General features: G+C 40.8%; 1 protein-coding gene across 2 annotated transcripts; it reads right to left on the reverse strand.

The window, feature by feature from the left end:
• Positions 1–2,970: 2,970 nt before the first annotated feature.
• On the reverse strand, positions 2,971–18,462 carry LOC111579712 (NLR family CARD domain-containing protein 3-like). Of its 2 annotated transcripts, XM_055008673.1 has the most exons (12): positions 17,200–17,214; positions 15,945–16,042; positions 15,436–15,567; positions 15,239–15,352; positions 14,511–14,583; positions 14,122–14,350; positions 12,136–13,939; positions 11,885–12,058; positions 7,122–7,295; positions 6,650–6,823; positions 4,153–4,199; positions 2,971–4,002 (listed from the first exon to the last, which is right to left on the reverse strand). In XM_055008673.1, the coding sequence occupies exons 3-12, from the start codon at positions 15,522–15,524 to the stop codon at positions 3,470–3,472; spliced, it is 3,411 nt and encodes a 1,136-aa protein (XP_054864648.1). In that variant the 5' UTR covers positions 15,525–15,567; positions 15,945–16,042; positions 17,200–17,214; the 3' UTR covers positions 2,971–3,469. The 2 variants fall into 2 exon arrangements, with proteins under 2 accessions (XP_054864648.1, XP_054864647.1); XM_055008672.1 differs by lacking the exons at positions 2,971–4,002; positions 4,153–4,199; positions 6,650–6,823 and adding an exon at positions 17,672–18,462 and having other exon boundaries at positions 7,088–7,295; positions 17,200–17,238.
• Positions 18,463–19,840: the final 1,378 nt, after the last annotated feature.

Consider the following 19,840-nt stretch of genomic DNA (forward strand, 5'->3'; position numbering starts at 1 on the left):
AGAAGTTAGTGGTTGTTAAATACAATTTGGTTCATTCCGGAGATCCTTCTGAGTCTCACAAAATCACATTTTCGTAGATTTGTTGAAATAATAATATTCGTCCGTGGTGGAAGAGTGCTTGTTAGCACTTCCGCTAGCTTGGCTAACCCTTCCGGTCATGCCAGGGATGGCGTTGTCGGTTCAAAAATAGCCAGAATAAACAAACAGAAAAACAATTAACATAGGTGTTCAGCAGCTGACTTAGCTAGCTAGCTAACTAACTAACAGTGTTCGTTGGAAATAGAATCTCTGGACTGATTGAGGTCAAACTGAACTTCACAGCATGTTGGAGCAGAACCAGCAGATGAAAAGTGTGATTGTGTTGGATTGTCAGACCATACTGTTGCAGCTCAAAGCAGCTTTTTTTTTGTCAGTTCATTCTGACATCCAGCTATGAATCAGCACAGCAGATCCAGGTCATGGTGATCCATGCTGTGGAAGTCTCACATTCCCCTCATTTAACGGGGCTGTTGACTGAGCAAAGCTTCATTAAAATCATGTTTTCATGTGGTTTTGATGAGGAATGTGATGTTTGAATGTCTCTGTGAGGAACTGCAGTCTAATGGAACAGTTGGAATTTCTATTGATCCTAATTAGAGAAGCTCACTGGATTCACTGAGGTTCTGGTCAGCAGTCATCACTCAAGTTTTACATTCAAAATCTTTACTGCTGTTGTGGAACTTCAGCGTTGCCATGGTGAACGCTAAATTCTGTCCATGTTTCCATTGTGGGAAATGCAGTTGAGCAGATGAGTTTGTTTTTACTGATGACTCACGTTCAGTCAGAGATATTTAGAAGAAATAAACCTGCATGATGCGTCAAATGAACACATTTAATGTCCGTTTGTTCCCACGGCTGCTGCACGTAAAGTTACACAATGTGGAGGAATTTAGTTGCACAATCACTGACAATTAGTGTTGACAATGAATGTTATCTGAAAGTCAGGGAAGTGTTGTTTATCAGCACAATACGAATGACAGGACAAAGTAAAAAATCAGATTAATGTCAGAAATATTACAGTTCAGACTCTAGAAGATCAGGATTTATGGACATTTACCTCAATAACTGAAATGTTCAGCTTCAGATTGTTCACTGATGTTTATTCTGTAAGTTTAGCTGATTAAGTTTTATGACTGCACTAGAATATGATTTATGATTTAAACTGACATCATTGTGTTTAATATTCAGGGTTAGACTCTACAGCACTGAGATGAAGAAATAAAATATTCTAGAAAAAGCAAATGTAGGAACAAACGCCTGGAAATGGATTTGTTTTCTAACATGAATATATAGTTTGAGGACTAATCTATGCCTCTGTGTTTGTTTATTTACACCACTGTTTACACTTTAGACCAGGAGTGTCCAACATGCGGCCCACAGGCCAAAAGCAGTCCTCCAGATGGTCCAATCCGGTCCTCCAGAGGGTCCAATCAGGTCCTCAAAGTGTAAGAGAAGACATTAACTGCAGATTGTAAATTAGTAAAACTATAAATTTAAAGTAATTTCTAGACCATGATAAGTTGTTTTGATCATAAAGTAAAATACTAGATTGTTCATTTGTCATTTCGTGTCTCATTTTTGTAATATGTTGTCTTGATTTTGTCTTTTTTTTTGTCTGACTTTTGTCATTTTGTCTCACTTGTTTGTCTTATTTTTGTTGTGTTGTGTTTTTTGGTCTCATTTTTGTTGTTTTGTCAATTTTGTCATTTTTGGTTTCGTTTGTGTCGTTTTTGGCATTTGTCCATTGTTTTGTTGCTTTGTAACTTTATCCAATTTTTTGCCTCTTTCTTTGCTTTGTTTCATGTCATTTGTCTCATTTTTTGTAGTTTTGTGTCTCGTTTTTGTAATATTTTGTCTTGGTTTTGTTGTTTCTTGTCATTTTGTTTCCTTTTTGTCTCACTTGTATTGTTTATGTTTTTGTTGCTTTGTAAATTTTTTGTCTAATTTTTTTTCTTTTTTGTGTCATTTGTCTCATTTTTTTTGTCATTTTGTGCCTCGTTTTTGTAGTATTTTGCTTTGATTTTTTTTTTGTCTTTTACCTCGTTTTTGTCATTTTCTTTCTTGTTTTTGTCATTTTTTATTTCGTTTTTGTCTCGCTTGTTTTTTTTGTCTTATTTGTGTCATTTTGTTTCACTTTAACTGTTGCTTTGTGTCGTTTTTGTCGTTCTTTGTAATTTTTTTGTCTTGTTTTGATTGTTCGTGCATTGTTTTGTTGCTTTGTAACTTTTATCAAATTTTTTGTCTCTTCTTTGTTTTTTTCGTGTTGTTACTCTCATTTTTTGTGTCTTCTTTGTATTTTGTCTTGGTTTTGTTGTTTTTTTTTTTCTGACTTCTGTCATTTTGTCTCATGTTTAATTCGTTTTGAGTTTCCTTTTTGTCTCGATTGTTTTTTTTATCTCATTTTTGTCATTTTGTGTTTTGCTTTTCTCATTCTTATTTCTGTCGTTTGTGTCATTTTGTTTGTTTCACTTGTGTTGTCCCTTTTTTTGTTGGTTTGTAACTTTTTTTTCAATTTTTTTGGAATATTTTGTCCTTTTTTAGCTGTTTGTCTTATTTTGTCTGACTTTTGTGGTTTTGATCCTCCAGCAAATCCTCTATGGTTCACTTCCAGGTGACTAAATGTTGTGTTCCTTTGTCGACACTGTGATCTGGAAGTTGTAATGTGGAAATGATAAACTGAGGCTGAATGTTGCTGAAACTGAATTTATTCTTCTTGATAAATTTCAGGTTGTTCATGATGTTTTGTCTAAAAGGCTCTGATTGATGAGGAGAGATTCTCTGAGCTTCTCTGTTGTTTCACTGGAAATAGTTCAAAGTTGATCCAATGATCCAATCAGAGAGGAACCTTTTAGTCACATTGAGTAGAGTAGAATAAAGCAGATGAATAATAAACAGCTGATATAATGTATGTTTGTAATGAAGAACTCAGAGTCAGGATTTTTAGCCACAGCCCTTTATTCTTCTCCATCACACACAAGATGAAGGAAGTTCTCATTTCATCACTAGAACAGGACTGAAACACTCAAATCAGGGTCAAGTCTGGCTGCACAAAAAACGGATTTTCACTGGACAATAATGTGTGAAAGTCTGTCAGCAGTTTGTAGATTCACTGCTTCCTCTCTCATTTCACACTTTGTGCAGCTCAAATGCTTTTAGTTCAAGTGAGCATCAGAGGAACACAACATCCTGATTTTCACTCTCAACATTTGACTGGAAAAAGACGCAAACACCACATTTGGCTCCTGGAATAATCACAACTTCCATCTTTGAAGAGGAACAAGTTTACAAGGAATCATTTAGAAGGATTTCACAAAGAAACACATTCAATCCATGAATGTGAAAAGATGTTTCTGAGGGACAGAGTCATGGAGAGACTCAACTATCTGTTCAACACTGTTTCTCTACCAGGAGGAGACTCTGGAGACTCAACTCAGCACAGAAACACTGAGGAACCAGACCAGGACCACCAGACCCCAAATCCAAATCCAGGATAAAGAGGTTGAGTGAATGTGGTGTTGAAGGTGTGGAGGTGGATCAGAGAGTCAGAGGAAACTCTGTAGAAGGACAGAGTTCCAGCAGGAACGTCCACATAAACTGAAACTCTGTGAGAGACTGAGGAGGAACTGATGGGTGTTCGACTGTTATTGTGACTGACACAGTAACCAAAAACAGAGCACTCGAGACTCCAGGACTGATCATTAGATCCGAACAGACAGTCATCACTGCCTCCCTTCCTACTGATTCCTCTGTAACTCACTGATATATCAACATTTCCTCTCCACTCCACCTCCCAGTAACAGCGACCAGTCAAACCAGTTGTACACAGCAGCTGACAGAAGTCAAACCTGTCTGGATGATCAGGATACGACTGATCCTCCTTCACACGTGTCACCTTCCTGTTGTTGTCAGACAGTTTGAGGTTTCTGTTTACTGTGTTTGTGTCGACTGTGAGTTGACAGGAATCTGATGGACAGAACAAACACAACACAGCTGCAGTTATTGATGGATCATGTGATCAGTATTAAACCTTTGATGATGACCTCAGAGATGTGACACTTTGAAGATGCTTGAATGTGCTGCTTTGTTTCCATCGATCCATTAAAACACACTTACACTTCCTCAGACCTGGTGTCAACCATCGGACTCCAGCAGGCGTCACCCTGAAAGGAGGAGGACGGTCAGAGCAGCAGCGACTCTTTCAGCAGCACACATGGACGTTACATGGCTCTCACACTGTTCCACTGATAAAGGACCAGTCCAACATGGAGACACAGACACCTGAATGCAGCATCTCTAAAGTCCTGTCCTGTGCTCGTCACGTTCCAGCTCAGTTTACACTCATTATTCAGCTTTACTCATTTATGGTTCCTCTTATCATGGAGCTAGGCTAACAGTTTACCCTGCTTCCTGTCTTTAAGCTAAGCTAGGCTAACAGTTTACCGTGTTTCCAGTCTTTCTGCTAAGCTAGTGTTAACGACCCGGTTTTGTTGGCTTCTGAACCGTAGTTGGACATAGGGTTGCTACCTTTCAGAAATGAAAATAAAGGACGCCCACCATGGCTCCTCGGGGCCACAGTTCAGAAAAGTTGGAAAGATATTCACAGATTCAGACTTCCAGCATCAATAACTTGTTAGATATATGTTGTGAAAACATAAACGATGCCTCTTTTCCATCATTATAACCTTATTATAACCCTATTGTATAACCTTATTGTAGCACATTGTGTACCTACACAATGTGCTACAAGCCCAGTTTTATCAACAGTAGCTGTCTTTCAAGCTGCAGGAAGAACATTGGTGTCAACAGGAGTCAGCTGAAGGCTGCAGTGATTTTGGCGACACTACAGAGTACAAAATTGAAGTTATTGAATATTTGTGTCTGCACACAGACATCAATGTTATTTGTGCAGCTTGAAAGACAGCTACTGTTGATAAAACTGGGCTTGTAGCACATTGTGTACCTTATAACGACGGGAAAGAGGCATCAGTCATGTTTTGATAACCTATATCTAATGAGTTATTGATGCCAGAAGTCCGAATCTGTGAATATCTTTCCAACTTTACTGAACTCGGGATCACTACCACCCATGGAGTGGTATATTTAATTCTTAAAAAAGCATTTAGCCATACGTAATGCTTTAAGTGCTTTATTAACACGTAACTAAGAGTTTTGTATTGTTTTATGATCACAAGGTTCTATCTGAACAGAAGTGGCATCATTTTAAACAGTGAAACCAAACTAATGAAATAAAATGTAATGAGCAACCAGTGTGCAATACTGGATTCTGCAAAAACATAAACAACTGAATGCAGAATACTGGACAAAGAAATTCTCTACAGACATTTTTTTTTCATCTAAATATAAAGCTTATCTTAACACAGTTAATGTATTATTTATGTGTGTATGCATGTATTTATTTAGTACTGTTAGCATATCAGAGTTCTGAGTGAGTTTTTCTTTAGATAGGCAAAGGCCATTTATTGATTACATATAGACTATTAAATAAATGTTCATTAAAAACTAAAAGGCATTAAAAAATACTGAACAACTTAAGCATTTATTGAGTTACTAAAATACTGTAGAGTCTAGGACCACATCAGCATGATTATAAGCATCCTCTGGTAAATTCACTACCGGATACTGATGTCCTTCACCATATGGACTTCAGGAGATGACTGACTGCTGGTTGGGTTCTGGTTGGGTTCTCTCTGTTCTCATGTTTCTTACATGTTGGTCTCCTGATGCTGCCTTACTTCAGCCAGTCCATGAGCAACAGAAAACACAGTTTGTCTTGTTATCACTGCCAGGGGTTCCACTCTTCCCACTCATGTCGGTACATTTGCGAACATTTTTGCTTCTGTGGACGTGGTGGAGTTTCGGGTGTCAACATTTTTAAATACGTGGCTGCAGCGTGATCTGCTGGACCTGGCATCAGGTCCTCGCTACATAGGTCGTATGAAGATGAAATTGGCTGCCCTTAGTATTTCCGGTGTTTTATTTTGTTCCTTATGCAGTTTTGAAGAGTGTGTGACAGACGTGTACGGGGCGTTTATGAAAATACGGAACAATTTACGTCCCGTATTGATTCAATACGGGACGCAACAATTAATTGTCAAATAAAGGACGATCCCGTATTTTAAAGGACGGCCTCGGGTAAACGCTAGCTCACTTAGCTTAGCGTGGCTCACTGTTGGGAACAAATTGTATTCAGAGTCTGGACCAACTCTGCGGTGGAGAACGAGGAACTTTATTCAAGCTCTGCAGCACACTGTACACACACTCAGCTTCTCCAGAACACACTTGGATCTACTTCTCTGTTTGGACCATAACATGCGCTGTGACTGCAGCTGCACCTAAACATCACCCTTCTTCAGCTTCACTGTTCTTCTTCCTTCCTACCATTGCAGCACTTCCTCTGATGTCTCACACATCCTGAAACCTACTGATGGAAAGGGGCAGGCTTGGCCTGCAACACTAGGATGATAGTTTCCTGAGAGTGTCTATCTGTCTGTACCTGAGAGTGTCTGTCTGTCTGTACATGAGAGTGTCTGTCTGTCTGTACCTGAGAGTGTCTGTCTGTCTGTACCTGAGAGGGTCTGTCTGTCTGTACCTGAGAGTTTCCAGTCTACAGTCTGGATCCTCCACTTTAGCTCTCAGCATCTTCTCTCCTGAGTCTCCTGGATGGTTGTAGCTCAGGTCCAGTTCTCTCAGATGTGAGGTCTTGAAGCTCAGAGCTGAGGCCAGAGAAGCACAGCCTTCCTCTGTGACCAGACAGCCTGACAGCCTGCACACACAAAACAACACAAACCTGATGGACAACACTTGGATGGATGTTTCTCACTCTCTCTTTTCTTCTTTGTCTTTCAGATACATTTTGCTGCACATTTCATTCGTCTCAAGCAAATCAACAATCTCAACAATGATTAGTGGGATTTAATTATGTCAAAATAAACCCTGACAAAGTCCTGCACAAGTTCAGTAAAAGCTCATTTGATGAATCCCATCAGCAGAAATGATTCTACTCAGGTTAGCTGTTTATCCACTGATAGAAATCACATCAGTTTCAAAGTGTGAGTCCTGACCTGAGAGCTTCCAGTTTACAGTGTGGACTCTCCAGTCCAGCAGAAAGACTCTCCACTCCTGAATCCTGCAGGTTGTTGTTACTCAGGTCCAGCTCTGTCACACTGGAGGACTGGGAGCTGAGGACTGAGGACAGAGCTCCACAGCTTCTCTCTGACAGATTACAGCCACTCAGTCTGAAGAGACAAAGAGAAGAAAATAAGTAATACATTAAGTACAGTATTTTCTGTCCTGTTGAAAAGACAGCAGTGAATTTAACAACAAATACATTCCACTATGTCCAGAATACAGCAGCGCTGAGGACAGTCCTCTGCAATATTATTTAAATGTGAAAATAATCCAAAGTGTAGTACATTATAGTAATCAGATTACTTTGAAGCTGAGCAGTAAAATATTTGATCTGATTAAAAAAAAACAAACTGACAGTTTAGATTTACTAAATGAAGAATACAGGCCAAACAACAAGAAATTAATCCAATAAAGGTCAATATATCTTTCATTACTGTCATTAGAATGTTGGATTTTTTCACTACTTTCTATGTCCACCTTTATTTTTGATGACACATTTAATCCTCCTCAGCATGAAGAAACCACATTTCTGCAGAGATGTTCCACCATCTTCAGAGACTATGTCTTCATCTGCTCTTTGTTGGAGGGTTTGTGTTGCTCTACCTTTGTCTTTAAAATATCCCAAAGTTGGTCTGTTGGATTCAAATCAGGACACACACTTGGACAAGTCACAATTTGGACTTTTTCCTTCTTTACAATCTGAAAAATACTCAACTTGATGCTGATGGCAGCGATTAAATCACTGTCAGACTCAGTTACATCTCTGATGTTGTTGCAGAACAAACATCTTCTGATCTCCAGTCCTTGTTCTTCAGGTTCCTTCACTTCTATTTGTGCTGTTGAGACTCATGCTTTGCTTTTCACTGATACATGAATCCCATTGGAACCAAACTAAGGATCTCCAAACTAATGTGTTTAAACTGTTTATCTACACTCTTGATGAAGTCTGGACTCCTCATAGCATCAGTGAGCTGGACTCTTCATTCTCTCTCAGTCTCAGAAGACACTCTGCTGCCCAGTGATTGGCTCTCAGTCCCTACAGTCTGAAAGGAACCAACAACCTTTTAACAGCCTCACATCTGAAAAGGGTCATAGGGTCCCTATGAGGGGTTTGCTCCTCTTCAGGGACAGCAGAGAGACCATGAACCTCACCACAGGTGGGATGGATGTTCTATCCTTCACCAACACTTCAGTTGATGGGACTCAGCCATCAGCAGCAGGAAGACTGGACTGACCTTACCCACAGACCAGAGGACATGAGGACACTGCTTATCAACAGTCATGATGACTGTCCTCACCTGCAGGGCTGCTGCTGCTTCACTCCATCATTTCTGACAGACCTGGAGTCCTGGAAGCTGCTGTTCCAGGAAGTCTTTCCAAAAATCTTCAGCCAGTATCTGAGTATGTTGTCATGTTCTTCAACCCAAAATCTCAGTTCCTCATGAACCACCTGAGGTAGGGACGTGTCCTGCCGCCCAATGAAGACAGAGTTGGGAGTGATGGGATCAGGATCCATAACATCTGAGGAGGTGAACCCAAGAGGATTTGAACTGAGGATCCCTTTGATCTCAGTGGAGACAGAAGGCAACACTGCTTCAGTGGCTGTTTGGGCTCCAATGGTGAGAAGGAATTGGACCTGAACCTCAAATAAGAATGTAAACAACAGTCCAACTGTCCACCAGCTGAACTGCACTGAGTTCAGTCATCGAACAAACTGAACATTCTACAGTTTCATTCGGCAGACACATTGATCCAAAGCAATGAACATCTGAGAGTAGAAACAACACAAGCAAGGATCTAGTCAGAATTCAATTCAATTCAATTTTATTTATATAGCGCCAATTACAGTCAAATTGTCTCGAGACGCTTTACAGAACCCATATGCCTGACCCCCAGAGCAAGCCAAAAGGCGACAGTGGCAAGGAAAACACCCTTTTAACAGGGAAAAAAACCTCGAGCAGAACCCGGCTCTAATATGGGGGGACCCATCTGCCTGCTGGCCGGGCGGGTTGAGAGGGACAGAAGAGGTAGAAAGGTAGAGATAGAGGGATAGAGGTAGAGGGGTAGAGGTAGAGAGGTAGAGATAGAGGGATACAGATAGAGGGGTAGAGATAGAGAGGTGGGGGGGTGGGACACAAGGACCATAAAACACAGCCACACATCTGAAGCATCCAGCATCCAGCTCTGGGACCAGGGACACTCGGAGAAAGGACACAGAAAGAAACAGAGTGAATGTAATGCAATAATGGTATATATAGTAAATACATAGGTAGTTAGAGAAGGGCTCAGTGCATCAAGAGAGGTTCCCCAGCAGCCTAGGCCTATAGCAGCATAACTAGGGGCAAACTAAAGGGACGTCAAGAGGGGAAGTCAGTTGTGCAAATGAAAACACCAGCATACCCCGTCAGGGTCCCCCAGTCAGCCCTAACTATAAGCTTTGTCGAAAAGGAAGGTTTTAAGCCTGGTCTTAAAAATAGAGAGGGTGTCCGCCTCCCGAACCCAAACTGGGAGCTGGTTCCACAGGAGAGGTGCCTGATAACTGAAGGCTCTGCCTCCCATTCTACTTTTAGAGATTCTAGGAACAACAAGTAAGCCTGCAGTTTGAGAGCGAAGAGTTCTGCTAGGATAATATGGTACTATCAGGTCTTTAAGATATGATGGAGATTGGTTGTTAAGAGCTTTATATGTCAGAAGAAGGATTTTGAATTCTATTCTAGATTTAACAGGAAGCCAATGAAGAGAAACCAATATAGGAGAAATATGATCTCTCTTGCTAACTCCCGTCAGTACTCTGGCTGCAGCGTTTTGGATCAGCTGTAGATATTTCAGAGAGCTATTGGGACAACCTGATAATAAGGAATTACAGTAGTCAAGCCTAGAAGTAACAAATGCATGGACTAGTTTTTCTGCATCACTCTGAGACAGGATGTTCCTGATTTTCACAATATTTCTCAGGTGAAAAAAGGAAGTCCTACAGATTTGTTTTATGTGCGAGTTAAAGGACATGTCCTGGTCAAAGATAACACCGAGGTTCCTCACAGTAGTACTGGAGGCCAATGTAATGCCATCCAGAGTAACTATATGCTTTGAAAGCAATTCTCTAAGATGTTTGGGGCCAAATACAATGACTTCAGTCTTGTCTGAATTTAGTAGTAAGAAATTATAGGTCATCCAGGTCTTTATGTCCTTAAGACAATCTTGCAGTCTAGCTAGCTGATTAGTTTCATTTGGCTTCATAGATAAATACAATTGAGTGTCGTCAGCATAACAATGGAAATTAATACAGTGCTTCCTAATAATGTTGCCTAAGGGAAGCATGTATAATGTGAACAGTATTGGTCCTAAGACAGAACCCTGAGGAACTCCATGATTAACCCTAGTATGCTCAGAAGAGTCATTGTTGACATGCACAAACTGGAACCTGTCTGATAAGTAGGATTTAAACCAGTCCAGTGCTGTCCCTTTAATGCCAATAGTTCTAGTCGCTGTAATAAAAGTTTGTGGTCGATTGTATCGAATGCTGCACTAAGGTCCAATAAAATAAGTATAGAGACCAGTCCATTATCTGACGCTATGAGAAGGTCATTAGTAACTTTCACCAGAGCTGTTTCTGTGCTATGATGCACTCTGAAGCCTGACTGAAACTCTTCAAACAAGCTATTCCTTTGTAAATGTTCACATAATTGATTTGCAACTGTTCTTTCCAGAATTTTGGAGAGAAATGGGAGGTTGGAAATTGGTCTATAGTTGGCTAAAACATCTGGATCTAGAGTGGGCTTTTTAAGTAAAGGTTTGATTACAGCAACCTTAAAAGCCTGTGGTACATAACCTGTTACTAGAGAGAGATTAATCAGATCTAACGTTGAGGAATTAATTAAAGGTAAAGCCTCCTTGAACAGTCTAGTTGGGATAGGATCTAAAAGACATGTTGATGGTTTGGATGTAGAAACTATTGAAATGAGTTCAGAGAGATGTATGGGGGTGAAAAATTCTAAATATCCATCTGGTCTTACAGCCAATTCTAAAGTATCTGTACTCAATGATACATCTGTGACACAGAAGAAAACAACCTGGAGAAGATCCATGAAACAAGTTCAAGTGTGAACATGAAATGTTTGTTTTGGTGTTTCCTTTTCATCAACGTCTATCTGAAACATTTTATTTTGCAAATAAGTGGAAACTAAAACAGAAGCTGGCACTAAGACTTCACGGGTTCTTACAGGTTCTGGTTCTGTGATGCAGGTTCCAGGTTCTTAAGCTCCTGTCGTGGAAGAGGCCTCATTAAGAGAAACTAGTGCTAAAGGTCAGTAATAGGACTGATCTGAGTCATACAAATACCAGGGATGAGAATGACAAATGGAAAAAAACTCCCCCCCCCCGCAAAGCGCGTTGCAATGCGCGTTGCCGAAAGATGTCGGCGGCGGGATGGCCATCACGGCGGGCGGCCATCACAAGCCTCGGCTCGCGACGCGTCGGCCGGCCGCTTGCCTACCCCTACCCCCCTACAATTTTCTCAACGGATTTACACGATTCACAAAAACTATACTTTCGGCGGAAAAAAACTCGGAATTCCGCGGATCCGCGGAAAATTCTCATCCCTGAAATACAGAAAACCTCCCACCTCAGCTGTTCTGCTCATCATGAATAAAAACACATTTTAAATGGTCATCAGTTGAACAAGTTGATGAGTCCTGACCTGAGAGCTTCCAGTTTACAGTGTGGACTCTCCAGTCCAGCAGAAAGACTCTCCACTCCTGAATCCTGCAGGTTGTTGTTAGTCAGGTCCAGCTCTGTCACACTGGAGGACTGGGAGCTGAGGACTGAGGACAGAGCTCCACAGCTTCTCTCTGACAAATTACAGCCACTCAGTCTGAAGAGACAAAAAGTAGATTATACTGATGAAATGGCAGCAAAATGAAAAAGGATCTTCAGTCTCCAACTACTTACACAACTTTCTTGGAGGCTTTGACGACTGGCAGCAGCCTCAGAAGAACCTCCTCTGAAGCAGAGTATTTCTTCAGGTCAAACATGTCCAGATGTTCTCCTGATGACAGTAAGTTGAAGCCCAGAGCTGACCACTGAGCAGGAGACAGTCTATCTGTGGACAGACGTCCTGATCTCAGGGACTGTTGGATCTCCTCCACTAGAGAAACATCCTTCAGTTCATTCAGACAGTGGAACAGATTGATGCTTCTCTCTGCAGACACATTCTCACTAATCTTCTTCTTGATGTACTCCACTGTTTTCTGATTGGTCTGTGAGCTACTTCCTGTCTGTGTCAGCAGGTCTCGTAGGAGATTCTGATTGGTCGGCAGTGACAGACCCAGGAGGAAGCGCAGGAACAAGTCCAGGTGTCCGTTTGGACTCTGTAAGGCCTCGTCCACAGCTCTCTGATAGAGATGTTTTAGTTCAGGTTTCTTTAGAAATACTTTCAGCTTCTTGGTAGCAGTTTGTTCTTTCTCCAGCAGGTTAATTCCAGAGTTGATGAAGGTCTGATGGACATGAAGAGCAGCCAGAAACTCCTGAACGCTCAGATGGACGAAGCAGAACACCTTGTCCTGGTACAGTCCTCTCTCCTCTTTAAAGATCTGTGTCAACACTCCTGAGTACACTGAGGCTGCTTCCATATCGATGCCACACTCTGTCAGGTCGGACTCATAGAAGATCAGGTTTCCTCTCTGCAGCTGATTAAAAGCCAGTTTTCCCAGAGACTCAATCATCCTCCTGCTGTCTGGACTCCAGCGTGGATTTGTCTCAGCTCCTCCATCATACTTGACCTTCTTGACTTTGGCCTGAACCACCAGGTGGTGGATGAACATCTCAGTCAGGGTTCTGGGCAGATCTCCTCCCTCTCTGGTTCTCAGCAGCTCCTCCAGAACTGTAGCAGTGATCCAGCAGAACACTGGGATGTGGCACATGATGTGGAGGCTTCGTGACTTCTTCATGTGGGAGATGATGCTGCTGACCTGCTCCTCATCTCTGAATCTCTTCCTGAAGTACTCCTCCTTCTGTGGGTCGGTGAACCCTCTGACCTCCGTCACCATGTCCACACAGTCAGGAGGGATCTGATTGGCTGCTGCAGGTCGTGTGGTTATCCAGAGGCGAGCAGAGGGAAGCAGTTTCCCCCTGATCAGGTTTGTCAGCAGCACATCCACTGAGGTGGACTCTCTGACATCAGTCAGGACCTCATTGTTGTGGAAGTCCAGAGGAAGACGACACTCATCCAGACCGTCAAAGATCAACACAACCTGGAAGTCTTCAAAGCTGCAGATTCCTGCTGCTTTAGTTTCACTGAAGAAATGATGAACAAGTTCCATCAAGCTGAACTTTCTCTCTTTCAGCACATTCAGCTCTCTGAAAGTCAATGGAAACATGAAGTGGATGTCCTGGTTGCTTTTGTCTTCAGCCCAGTCCAGAGTCAACTTCTGTGTTAACACTGTTTTCCCGATGCCAGCCACTCCCTTTGTCATCACTGTTCTGATTGGTCCATCTCTTCCAGGTGAGCCTTTAAGGATGTCTTCTGCTCTGATGCTTCTTTCTGCTCTGTCTGCTTTCCTGGATGCTGCTTCAATCCGTCTGACCTCATGTTCATCATTGACCTCTGCAGTCCCTCCCTCTGTGATGTACAGCTCTGTGTAGATCTCATTCAGGAGGGTCTGCTGTCCTGCTTTAGCGATGCCCTCAAACACTCTCTGGAACTTCTTCTTCAGACCACATTTAAGTTCACGTCCACAACCTCCAGCAGCAAGTTCTGAATGAAAACACATGAACGAAAGAGTGAAGTAGAAGTAACCTGGATATTAAAGCACCAAAGTAGCAATAAAGTGAAGGTGACAGTTTGTCCCCCTAAAGACTGATTGTGTGAAGATATTCTGAGACTTTAGTAAATGTTCTCTTGATCATCAGCTTCAGTCTTTCCACAAATCCTCTTACTGCTCTGCAGACAGTCAGCCAGCTTCTCCTGCTTCATCCTCCTCAGGAACAACACTGTGATCTGCTGAAACATCTCTCTGCTGCTCCTCTGCTCTTCATCATCACCCTCCAACTCCTCCTCATCCTCCCTCTGACTCTCTGAGGAGCATTCTGGGTAATCTGGACTCACAACCTTCTGCATCTTCTTCAGCTCCTTCTTCACAAAAGTCACCATGTTGTCCTCCAGCAGCTGGAACAGAGAAATGTGTCAATGAGTCCATCAGAGTCAAATCATGGAGCCAAACATCAGATCCATGTTGGACACACTGACAGTCCACTGGTCTACAAAGAGCAGCATGGAGACACCTGAACACAACAGATGGAGAACAACTTGTTGTCCATGAACTCACCATGAATATGGAGTCCAGGTGATGTTGCTGGACAGACTGAGCTCTAGGAACCTCTGAGTTCTGCTGCTCCACTCTGTGGATCAACATCAACAGTTAATTCTCACTTTATCACAGAGAGACAAACACAAGCTGAAGGTCCATGATGTTCATTAGAGATTCCAACGTTAGTCTGTTTTCCACTGCAGGAACTTTCTCTTCATTTTGGCTCATCATCAATCTTTGTTCTGACCACAGGAACTGTCCCTGTAGAACCTCTTTCAGGACTGTTTCTAGGAGTTCAAAGTTCCTACTCCAGTGTTGGAACTTCTGAGAGAACCTAGAAAACTGCTCTGTAGGTCTTGATGCTGACTGATTAAACTCAGAGAGGACAACAAGAACCATTTTTCTGTCCTCTCCATCCTCGTCCAGCATCAGTCGTCTCCATCAACAATGTAAAATTCACCCTATAGGCTAACATACAGGCTAACATACAGACTAGCATACAAGCTAACATACAGGCTAACGAGGCTTATATAACCACAGAACCGAAGTTTTGTCCAGTAAAACTATTTCTTGATATTTTAGTGAACTCAGAGTTCTTGCTGTGATCCACCTGGTTCTGTTTTTAATGTCTCTGTGGATGATGTTCACGTTATTAGCATCACTTCTTCAAAACATTTGTTCTGTTTGATGAGGAGCCAATCTGCTATCAAACTAGCAGCTCTGAAACCTTGTTCTGAACATCTTACCCCTCTGCAGCAGGACCTGGTTCTCCTTTAAATTCAATAAAAAAATCCTTAGACCAGTCGCTCTTGAAGGACACACAGCTGGACGCAGGTCCAGGTCCAGGTCCAGGTGGATTCCTGTGAATAATCATGCAGCAGTGATGTGATGCTGAGCTCTGACATGCACCAGAGTCCTGGACAGTTAGAGATGCTGGTCTCACCTCTGAGCTTTGCTCTGGTTCTCCTGTTCCCCACACAGAGAGCCTTTAGAGGGAGGGACTCCCTCCTCTCTGTCCTCACACTCATCCATGCTGCTCAACTCACAGCAGCTCACACACACTTTCTACCTTCACCTGCACAGGAAACAAACATCATTGATCCACTCAAATCCTCCTGGAAAAGATCAGCTGCTGCACTTCTACTATCAGTCCAGTCATGGAGCTGCAAAGACTCACCCACAAACCCAAAGTCAAAAAGACACCATGCAGTTTGGATTGTGAACAAACAAAGAAACATCAGCAGCTCATCAAACTGACTCAAGTCAATCAATAATCTCATAGAAATATTGACTGATCGCAGTCAATCAACAACCTAATAATCATATTGATCCATGTTTAAACAGCAATCATCCAAAGTTTGTGCTGAAATAAGAAGTGAACATGTAGAAACATCACAGAGAAGAAACAAACAGCAACATTACTGGTTAAAGCAGCAAACAAAGCAAACTTACACTTTATTCAAAGCGCTGAAGAAGAAGAAGAAAGTTTCCAGTCCACTCCTGGATGCTCAGACAGTTGATCTGTTTCCTGGAACCAGTCAGGACTCCACCTATGAGGAAGCAGCAGGCAGAGTTTCACAATAAGAGCACATTTTACAGGCTGATTCCTACTCAGTTCATGTGACGGATTATTTCAACATTCAACCTTTTTCATGTCTCTCAACATCCAACACAACTTCTACAAACCCTGTGGTTCATGAAAGCAGAAACTCCCATCAGGCTGTAAATCCCTGACAGTTAACTTTCCCTAGAATGGAATCACTGGGACAGAACCAACATCAGCAGAGATCACACTAATGCACATTTCCCTCAACAGTGCAGAAAGAGACATGCCTGCTCTCAATCTCATTTAATGCTACATTGAAGAAACATCTGAACATTTCTAGCATTTGGTTTCTTCAAAGTGTATCAGGTGAACTTTATTTCAGTTTAAATCTTTTCCCCTCTGCTAGACAGATCAGATCACAGGTTGTGATTGACAGCTAATAAGAACAACTCATGTTTAGAACTGCCTGACAAACACAAATGTTATTTACTGATAAAACACATTGATTTCAGTATCAGTTTGATAACTCCTGCTGGTTGGGAACACCCCAACATGTCTGAAGATTTGGTTTAAATTTATGTACAGACTCAAAGTCACAACAAACGACATGACACAAACCCCCCAAAATGCAAAAACTACCACAAAAGGGTGCAAAATCACTTTTAAAAAAATGCAAAATTGACATTATAAAGTCACTAAATAACCATAAAAACACTCAAAATAGCAACAAATGATGTGAAATAACCCCCCAAAATGCAAAAATCACCACAAAAATGTGCTAAATCACCACAAAAATGTGCTAAATCACCACAAAAATGTGCAAAATAACTTTTAAAAAATGAAAATTCGACATTAAAAACTCACTAAATTACCACAAAACATTCAAAATAGCAACCAATAATGTGAAATAACCTTACAGTGACTGAAATCACCACAACAATGTGCAAAATCACTTTTAAAAAATGCAAAATAGACATTAAAAAGTCACTAAATTATCATAAAAACCCTCAAAATAGCAGCTAATGATGTAAAATAATCTCACAAAGACTTGAAATTACCACCAAAAGGTGCAAAATCAGTTTTTAAAAATGCATGAAAAACACAAAAATAAAACACTAAATATAAAAACACTAAATATAGCAACAAATGATGTGAAATTACCTCATAAAGATGAAATCACTCCAAAAATTTGCAAAATCACTGCAAAAAAGATGAAAGCACGTCTTCACATGATAAAAAAATGTACAAAATCACCACAAAATTGACACAAAAAAATTACCACAAAAATACTCAAAATCATAACAAATGCCGTGAAATAACCTCATAAAGACTGAAATCACCACAAAAATGTGCAAAATCAGTTTTAAAAAAATGCATAAAAATCATAAATCACTAAATCATAACAGAAACATTTAAAATAGCAACAAATGATGTAAAATAACCTCATAAAGACTGAAATCACCACAAAAATGTGCAAAATCAGTTTTGAAAAATGCATAAAAAACATAAATCCCTAGTCACAACAGAAACATTTAAAATAGCAACAAATGATGTAAAATAACCTCATAAAGACTTGAAATTACATCAAAAGTTATCATTTAATAAATGTTGTGCAAATGTTTTTGAACCGTACTGAATTTATTTGACTTGATGATCAGTTGTTGGTTCCATGCAGACACTAATAAAACTACTGGCTCACATCAACATAGTGTGTTTCTAAGGTCAGTTCAGGCAGCAGACTCTATAAAGTGGAATAAACATCCCAGTCCTCTACAAGTCACAGCTACTAACGTTCCAGTGAGGCAGCTGTCTGTTCTATGATCAACCTGATTATTAAAGTCAACATCCTGGAGGAGATTTAGGCTTTTTAACGCTTTCATCACTGGAAACGAGGCCGCTGATAGTATTGACAGGGAAACAGGCAGTGATCAGAGTAAAATCCAGTTAGTCTGACTGCAGGATAGCACGTCAAGGGGACGGCTAGAGAACAACCTCCTGCTGTCTGGATCCAGTCAGACCGAGTCTCTTCCGGTTATCAGGCCGAGCTCAGGCTTCCCTGAACGGCTTGGAGCAGCTCCTCACTCCGCCTCCTCCACAGGCTGATTCAGGCACCACAAAGTGGAGAAACACGGAACAAACACCGTATTCAGCTCCTGACCATCAGTTCCCTTTACTGTATTGTTATTTCGACACTTTACTGTTATTTATTTCGGACTTATTCGACGGTTTCCGGTCACAGACACTAAATGGCGACACGTTGATCGGTTTAACTCCTTCAACCGAACCTTCCAGCTCCACAGAAAGTGTCCAGCGAGGCTCAAGTTTCTGCTGCTTTTCTGAACAAATGTCCAACATTAAAGTGTTTAAAAGCTGCTGACATTACCTTCACACGGAGGCTGGACCGGAGGACGTAAACTGCGCCATAACTTTGGAAGAACGAAACTGAAAGTTAGACAGAGAGGCGTTTGGGTTCCAGTGGAAAAATCAGACATCAGAGAGTTCAGCTGGAGATGAACCACGTTTAGGGAAATAAAACACCGTGAAAGATCTCTGAATGTTTGCTGAGCTTCAGTAATAATTACACTGAAAACATAATGTAGTTGTTTTTATTTGTGGCTGTAATCTGACACTGGGAATCCAAAACATGATGAACCACAGATTAAAGAATTCATCCATATTTATATGAGCCTTATTATTATTATTATTATTATTATTATTATTATTATTATTATTATTATTATTATTATTATTATTATTATTATTATTATGCATTTTTATACTCTTCTACCTCTTCATGTTTTATTGGATCTGCTGTCTGCTTTATTTTTACTGTCATTCTTTAATATATTTTAAATTTATTTTCATGTCAGACACATGAGAGCTCTATTGATTATTAGTAAAGTCACCCTCATTCATAAAACACATCAAAAATAAAAACAGACGTTGCGCCAAAGTGTTTTCCTGCAGACAATTCAGATTGGTTTGAAAAATGAAATGAAGCAGTTTAAATATTGAGGTTCAGACCCTCCAGTTTTACTAATCATAGAGAGAAACTAACATGTTGAAATATGAAGGTTTAGACCCAACAGTGTTAGAAATGATGGAGATTAATCAGATTCATTTGAATACTAGTATTAAAACAACCACAAATATGTATAAAATGATCAAAATATGATTGGTTGATTGATTCATAATGTATCATTATTATTAGTGATTATTGATCAGATGCAGGGACAGAGATTTGTGTCTGAGTCTCTGCTGCCATCTAATGGTGGATCAACAACATGACTTTTCCCAGATTTAATCCACAGAGTCCCGACTTGTTAGTTGGATGAGAGAGACTTCCAGCTAGATGGATCTCTGAGCAGCAACACTTTCCTAAAATCTTCAAACGGTCCCTCATAGTTTGTTTAATCTGAAGTTTAGTCTCCAAAAAATGAAGTCTAGGACTTTTAAAAGAAAGGAGAGTAATTTTCTCTTCCTTTGTGGATGTATGGATCATGACTACTCTGCAACAACGTCAATGAACCGGCCATCAACATGAACAGCAAAACATGGTGGACAGCGTTCATCACATCGGGAAGAAAGAGCAAAATCACACCAGGCAGGTCATGGTTCAGTTTGGGAAGCGTGATGCAGAAATGAAATGTGGATGCTGTCAAAAGGCTGTGAGATGTGGAAAAAAGATGAAGAAGATTTAAGAAAAGAAGACAGAGCAATGCTGGAGCTGATGTGGATGAAGATAAAAGAAGCCAGAGATCAGGGGAAGAGAGCAAACTTTCATAGAAGGAGTCCACATATT

The sequence above is a fragment of the Amphiprion ocellaris genome, chromosome 24, assembly GCF_022539595.1.
Source record: "Amphiprion ocellaris isolate individual 3 ecotype Okinawa chromosome 24, ASM2253959v1, whole genome shotgun sequence".
Classification (NCBI taxonomy): domain Eukaryota; kingdom Metazoa; phylum Chordata; class Actinopteri; family Pomacentridae; genus Amphiprion; species Amphiprion ocellaris.